The sequence below is a fragment of the Cebus imitator genome, unplaced genomic scaffold, assembly GCF_001604975.1.
Source record: "Cebus imitator isolate Cc_AM_T3 unplaced genomic scaffold, Cebus_imitator-1.0 Scaffold39, whole genome shotgun sequence".
Lineage (NCBI taxonomy): Eukaryota > Metazoa > Chordata > Mammalia > Primates > Cebidae > Cebus > Cebus imitator.
Window position 1 is genome coordinate 2519404 of NW_016107354.1, and position 7485 is coordinate 2526888.

The 7485-nt window shown below is 43.8% G+C and overlaps 1 protein-coding gene across 1 annotated transcript in view; it reads left to right on the top strand.

Annotated features, from left to right (window-relative positions):
* PARVA (parvin alpha) overlaps positions 1 to 2661 on the top strand; it is a 151115-nt gene extending 148454 nt beyond the window's left edge. Inside the window, exon 13 of the mRNA XM_017525754.2 lies at positions 594 to 2661. Coding sequence (XP_017381243.1) covers positions 594 to 670 — 77 coding nt within the window. The 3' untranslated portion in view covers positions 671 to 2661. The remainder of the gene's footprint in view (positions 1 to 593) is intronic.
* The last annotated feature ends 4824 nt before the right edge of the window (positions 2662 to 7485 follow it).

The following is a 7485-nucleotide window of genomic DNA, read 5'->3' on the forward strand; positions in this document are numbered from 1 at the left end:
GGAGGGAGGGAGGGAAGATGGGAGGATCAGAAGGAGGGAGGGAAGGAGGGAGGATCAGAGGGAGGGAGGGAGTGAGAGAGGGAGTGAACGAGAAAGGGAATGGTGGCATAGAAGCTGAGGAACCTCCAGCTGAAGTTTTAGTGCCTCAAACCCTTCTGCCTTGCTCTGTTCTTAGTCTGAAGCTGTCTGTCCCCCATGACACCTACTTCCAGAGTACTCCTTGCAAGTCCCCCTTCTCTGCTAGGCACGTTCCTATGAGGCAACTTGAGTCCTAATTCACCCCCTTGTCCCCCACTGTATCCCCAGCCTTCCCCTCCTTTCCACCACACATGGTTGGCGCTATGGTGGAGGCTGGAGGCTGGAGGCAGTGGGCAAAGAGCCCCTAGGACACGTGGGGATTGTGGGGAGAGTCGGGCCTTATCAGGAGATGCTGTGCCCCAGCACCTCTACCCTCGCTGCCCACTCTACCCATCCACCCTTGAGCATGCTGGGTGCACAGGAATGGGTGGTGGGTGGAAGGGAGGGACAGTGTATGCCAGCTTTGGAACACGTGGCCCCACAGAAGCAATTGTTGTTTTTTGTTTTCTACACAGACATTGTCAACTGTGACCTGAAATCCACACTACGAGTGTTGTACAACCTCTTCACCAAGTACCGGAACGTGGAGTGAGGGGCTGCCCTGGGCCCCCACTGCCCAGGAGTTCTTGCTGTTGGCAGACTGGACCCTCCTCTGAACTGCCTTAACCTGCTTATTCCTGTCTCTTGCACTGTGCTATCCCACCGGTCCAGCTGCAACCCAGAGATAGTGGGAATTGAAATTAGGAAGGAAATGATCAATAACTCAGTGGGCTGACCCGTCCCTCCCAGGCCCTGGGGACCAACCTAGCAATGAAGGTTGGGAAGGTTGTTCCCATCCCGGTGCCACGTCCAGATTTCCCTCATGATCTGGGAACTAGCTTAGGCAAGAGAGTCCCCACAAGATGAAAATAAAGATCCTAGTTACCATTCAGAGGGTGCTAACTATGTGTCAGGCACCATGCTAAGTGCTCTGTTTTGATATACTCAAGGCCATTAATCTTCAGGACTCCCACTGAAGTAGGTGTTACAGTCCCCTTTTATAGATAAAGAAACTAAGGCTCGGAGGTTAAATGACTTGCCAGAAGTTGGCATTTTTTTCCTCTTTGGACAACATGTTTACAATGAGTCAATTACATCATGTTCTTTGCATGTTCTAAAGCTGTGCATACGTGTGCACATAAGAGCACGTGCATATGTACACCTGAGCCAAAAGAGATGAGAACCTACTGATCTCACCACTGGGGAAGCTAGGTCAGAGCTTAGTGATTCACACTGAAATTGGCAAATTGGATTTAACCCAATTAATAGTGTGTGTGTGGCAGGAGTCATGTCCCTCAGATCCTTTGTACAAATGAAAATTACTCTTAATTCCTTCAGATTTATAAAAACTCTGTACTCTAGTTTCAGGGTGACATTTGAGAAGGATTCTGCTTAGAATTAATGGAGTGGCACATTTTGCAGCCTTTTTGCTTGATTGCATGTAATGGAAATGCCCTATATTTTCCTGCAAAGTAAGTACTAAATTCATTATCATTAAGCAAATGTACAATATGCTCAGGCACCGCAGAGAGCTGGGCACGGACCCTTGTGAGCATCGCTTCGGAAGTAGGGCTCTTCAACAGGGACCCTTGAACTTTAAAGAAAGAAACTAATTTTTTGCCTTCTAATTGATCATTTGGACTGTTCTGGCTAAGTCTGCCCACATGCAATTACCAGCTAATTCCAGGCGAGGAAATATTTAAGTCATTTAGACCAAGCCAAGCAGTTTCTTTGTGTGGGTTACTCCAGGGCTTGTGGTTACTTGTATCTCCTCCCTGTGAACCTACCTTTGAAATACAGAGCTCCAGCGTGCCAGCCTGCTAGGTCCTGTAAGAATAGGGAAGGGGCAGAGGGGGTGGACAGTGACTAGGGGACGAGAAGCATGGGGAAAATATTTGCACTCTAAACATACAGAGGTGGGGCTTGTGGTACTTAACACTTGTAGCTGTCAATTGACCAAAGCCTTGGGCTAGATAATCAGTTGTGCTGATATTACATCTCATTATGGAATGTTCATAAATATGCCAGATAGACACCAGCCCAGTTACCCTCCTCCAGAAGTCTGTGACTGCCTTGTCATTACTTATGTCCATTCCACAAAGCCCATTTCCAGTTTGAGAAATTCATCTTGATCTGTATCTACACCACCCAAAGTTAGGCCTCCCATAGTGCCTAAAACATTCCTTTCAGCCTTCTTACTATTTCTTACTAAACTGTCTATCTGTAGTAAGTCAGGACCCATAAAATTCAGATTTACTACATGTCTTTACCCTTAGAATTGTCACTCAGCGTAATGAGCATTTAACATACATAGGCAATGTACTGTTTTGTGTTGATCTATGTAAAAGAATATAATTCTTTTTTACACAATTAGTGAAATTTTATTTTTTATTAGGAAACACTAAATAGTGTAATATTTCTGTTGCTTTTTTAAGAATTCCTGGTAGCAAATCAAGATGAATAATTGCTTCATTTTCTTGAGCAATACCGAAGCAGGATGAAACAAGAGAAATACATTCATTTAAACATGCTTTGCTTTATGAATTTCGTCTCTTTTTTGGTCTTTTTTTCTTACATTCAAGTTACAAATATACAAGTATTCTTGCTAAGAGTGCTTCTTTTGTATTTTACATATACACCTTGTGAAAATACATTGGAACACTAGGAAAGTTTTTAAATAACAGGTCTAATTTATCAGAAAATTGTGTTTTGGGACTGAGTTCTTTGCCTCAGGCCCAGGACCCAGAATGCCAGGTCCTGGGCCTGGTTTTCTAACACTGTCATCTCATTTTGATATTTTACTTTAGATTCTGGAATCTCCTACTTAATATATGACCATGACTTTGAAAGGCGGAAGAGGAATCAACAATAAATAAAACAAGCTTAACCTTCATCTTTAAAAGAAAAAAAGAAAGGGAAATGAGAATCAACACTTTATAGGCTCACTGGGTTTTGTTTTTTCTTCAAATTTAAATTCATAATTATTTTTAATGGTTAATACATAAATGGTACAAAATTATAAAAGCGCAAATAGGTATCTAGTGGAAAACCTAAGCCTCCCCTCTCTCCTCCAGCAGCCATTACCTCTTCCTGGAGGCAACTCTTTTGATCCATTTCTTATACATACTGCCAGAGATACTGCAGGCATGTAAAGCACAAACATACGTATGAAGTCTGTGGGCTTTTAAAAATATAAGTAGGATGTTATACACATTGTCACACACATTGTTTTTTTATCACTTAATGTTATATCTTGGATATTACATTGCCCTCGTTATTAAAAGGACTCCTTTCACATTTTAAAATAAGCCTCTGAGCCCTTCATACATCCAGATGCATATCTCCAGTCTGCTTGAGCTAGGAAAGGAAAAAAGCCCTGGCCAGAGGAGGAAAGGCTGCCTAGACAATGATTTCAAAGGTAGAGAGTAAAACTTATGGGGTGTGGGACCAGAGGCTGGGGCACATTACCAGAGGCACCCTCATGTGCCTTGAACTGAACGTTTTTAAGTCCTCTTTTGGAACATGATGGTGAATTGTATGCAGATTGATGAAGGTTTCATTTTTACATAGGACCAGTGCTACTAATTTATAATCCACTCAGCATCACAAGGGTTACCACACACCCTATAATACTGTGCTGTAAAATCTAGCTGCCGGCAATACAGTGCTTGCCTGCTGTTTTAGAAGGCTCCAGTTTCACATGTGCAGGCACGGAGATGACATTTCCCGATCTGGGAGAAGGTTTCTTTATCAGCACGTCATCAGTGTTGCCTTGAGTTGGTTGTGATTTTCAATTGCTGCTATCGATACTTTTTAATTATGAATTACTGTTAGCTTGCATTATTCTTATCAGTTTATTTTATTGTGGGTTGCCTGGTTAACCCTACAGAGTATACTTGAAGCTTATTTGCATCCGCGGTATTCTGGAGCTGTAATTTTTCAATAACTAGACTCTAAGACATATATACATTGTGGTTCAAATAGGAATCATCCATAGTCCGGTGCTTGAGCAAATGTGTATATCACCCACTCCCCACAAATTATCACTCATTTATTTTTCCACTGGAAAATAAGACTAGATGGAGTCAGTAGGTAAAGCAGTTTTGCCCTGCCTAAGTGGAGGCTGATCGAAACCAATTTGAGGTCCCGGGCTTTAATACAGCTCCACCTCAGGAATCTTACCTTTAATACATCCTAGATCGGCAAAAGGGACATGTCCTGAAACCTTCGCTAATTCCAAGATTGCAGGTCATTTCCTCCCTAAAATTTGCTTAGCTCCATTGGGAAATCCAAGAGAATTGCTGCAACTGCTGAAAACAAATAGCTGCATTGAAATGCAAGGCTGGGAGGGTAGGTGGACTGACTCACCACCTACAGGACCTGCCTCCACACATCAGCCTCCCAAATACTTGCAGATTTGGGTCTTACCAAAAGGCAACTCAGTATAAGTTATTCACAATCGTAACCACAAAGGCTGCATTTACAAATACTAGAGTTTCTATTGCTTTTTACTCTCTGCTTCCTGAAAACTATAAGCCCAGGCTAGCTCCAAGCTGTGCTTATACCCCATGCTTTCCTACAGTGGTAGTTGCATATATGAATATGTACACGTGTGTTCATGTGTTCATGATGACAGCAATGCAACTGTGAGGGTGCCCAGTGCAGGGTGAGCAGCCCCCAAACCACGCCTGACAACCTTGAAAACCTCAGGCTTCCCAGTAGGATGCTTCAAGAAAGCATCTCTTGGAATAAATTCTACAGGATATTAGTAAATGTTAAATGAAAAAAAAAAGTTGCATGAAAATACATTTACGAAACATGAGATGAAGTTAGCTTACTGAGGCTTTTTGTTTTCTAACTGGAGCCCACCTCAGAGTCCCCCACATAATGCATATTAGGACTCTCTAAGGGAAGACAGCAGGGTACAATGGGTCCCAATCTTGTTGGATCACAGGATACGTCTGTCCCCTGAGAAATTTCCAGGATTAGTGCTCTGAAGTCAGGCCTTCATTTAGTCATGTATTTGGCAAGTATGTGTTGAGTGCAGCATGTCCAGGGGTGAGAGCTTACAGTCTAGCAGGGGAGACAGATAAAAAAAACTATGAATCGATGTTAGTTACAAATTGTGATGATCGCAATGGAGAAGTACTAAAATCTATGAAAGAGGTCTCATGTAGATTTGAGATCATGAGTAGTCTCTGGCAAAGTGACATTTTAAAGTAACACCTCAATCATGGAGCTACTCCAGTGAAGAGCCTGCCACTCCAGGGGGCAGCACAGAGGAGGATCCCCAGACAAGAAGACCTGGCTACCCGGAGGAGCTACAGAAAGCCAGAATGGCTAAAGGATACAGAGTGAGGGAGAAGACGGATCCGATCACAGGCATCGGGAGCACCGATTTTTATCATTTAAAAAACAGGTTGCCATTTACCTTTTAAAGTGTCCCACTGTGTAGGAAAACTCTGGGGAAAGCTACATCAGCAATATGGAGTCTGGGACTGCTCTTCTCGTGTTCTACCATGGTCCTAGCTGGGGAGCGGAGGAGACCAGGAGAGGAGATCAAACCTCTGCCTGCCTCAGCACCAATCTAATCTCAGCAGCCGCTGGGCAGCCCGTAGCTCTGAGCTCCCTGCTGCTGCTGATGGGCAGGAGCTCCTGGACTACCCCAGCCTCTCCACAATGTGTCCTGAGAAGAGTTAAGGGAACTGGACAGACTGGACGAGGTTGCATGTGTGCAGGGAAGGAAATAACGGACCTACCAGGCCAGAACGCCGATCCATGGGATCCAGTGCTTCCAGCATTCTCACCTCGAAGGAGGACCCCTGTTTTACCAATGGCGGGAACAGGGAATGCCCCCATCCAGCCTGTGCGCTTCACAAACTATAAGTAAGCCTCCTGGATGTAGAATAATACATTTTCCAAATTCATACGAATCAGCATGAACTATAACTGCTACAATGCCCACCACATTATATAAAGTCTACTAAAAGGGGTCACTTAATTAATGCTTCACAATGTTTGCTGAAACAACTCATGTGAACATACAGTTGATCTTTGAATGATATGGGCACCGGCCCCGGAGCAGCTGAAAATTTGCGTATAACTTTTGACTCCTCCAAAACTTTAACTATAGTAGCCCCCGTTGACCAGACGCCTTACTGAACACAGTCAATGAACACGTATCTTATATGTTATATGCATCATATACTATATCCTTGCCATAAAGTAACCTGGAGAAAAGAAAATGTTACTAAGAAAATCATAAGGAAGAGAAAATATATTTACTATTCACTAAGGGAAAGCAGATCACCATAAAGGTTCTCATCCTCATGGTCATCACACTGAGTAGGCTGAGGCGGAGGAGGAGGGGTTGGTCTTGCTGTCTGAGGGGTGGCAGAGGCAGAAAAAAATCCATGAACAAGTGGACCCACCCAGTCCAAATCTATGTTGTTCAAGGGTCCGTATATTATTTTCACTGGAAGTTTTGAAATTCCAGAAATATGCTTGGAAACCAGTCCAGTGGGTAGCAGGCCCCGAATGCTGCTTCTCAGTGGCCCCTTGGCTGAGCAGTCTGTGTTCTTGCCTTGAATCCCTTGAACCCTCCTGAACCTTCTACACACATATGGGCACTGGCTTTGATGCTGGCATTTGGAAGGGTACTTAGGAAATTCAGAGAAGCACCCTTTATTAAGATAAATGATGTTTTATCAATGAAGCAGACTTTCCATGTATTTGTATTGATCTTCATGTTTTTGCATCTTCAGATGCAATTTATTAGCACAGACCGACATTCCAAGACACACAAACATCATTAAGGCAACCGCTTAAAGGAGTGTGATACTTTATTGAGGTGGACAGGACAATAGATAAATATTTAATCCGTTACACGTTTGCTCTGTATGGGAGCCAGGGTTGAGGCTGCACAACTCTGGCTGTTGTGTCTTCCTGCAAACCCTGACAATGGCCTGCCCACCTGCCTGGAGAAACACAGTGCCTGCGCTTGGCAAATGTACATCGGTGTTTCTGAAAAACAGTTCCTGGAAGCTTTTCTCGCTCAGGCTTTAGCAGTTACCCCATCTTTCCTTATTTTTGTAATATTGGAAAATGTACACTCTCACTGAACTGGAGATGTTTGACTTAAAACGATGGACAGTAAGATGGTGAGCAGTAAGCGTGCTCTAAGCTAGGCTACCAGAAGCCACGAGCTCCTCATCTCGTCTCTGTTCTGATCTCTCTGATGCACTGCACTTGGGGGCACAGGGTGCATTCCCTATGCCTCTCTTGGGTCTGTACTTTCTGCTCACTGATTCTCCCAGCTCACTGTAATGTCCTCCTAGCCTGCATTGGAATTGTGTGTTATCCAGACCC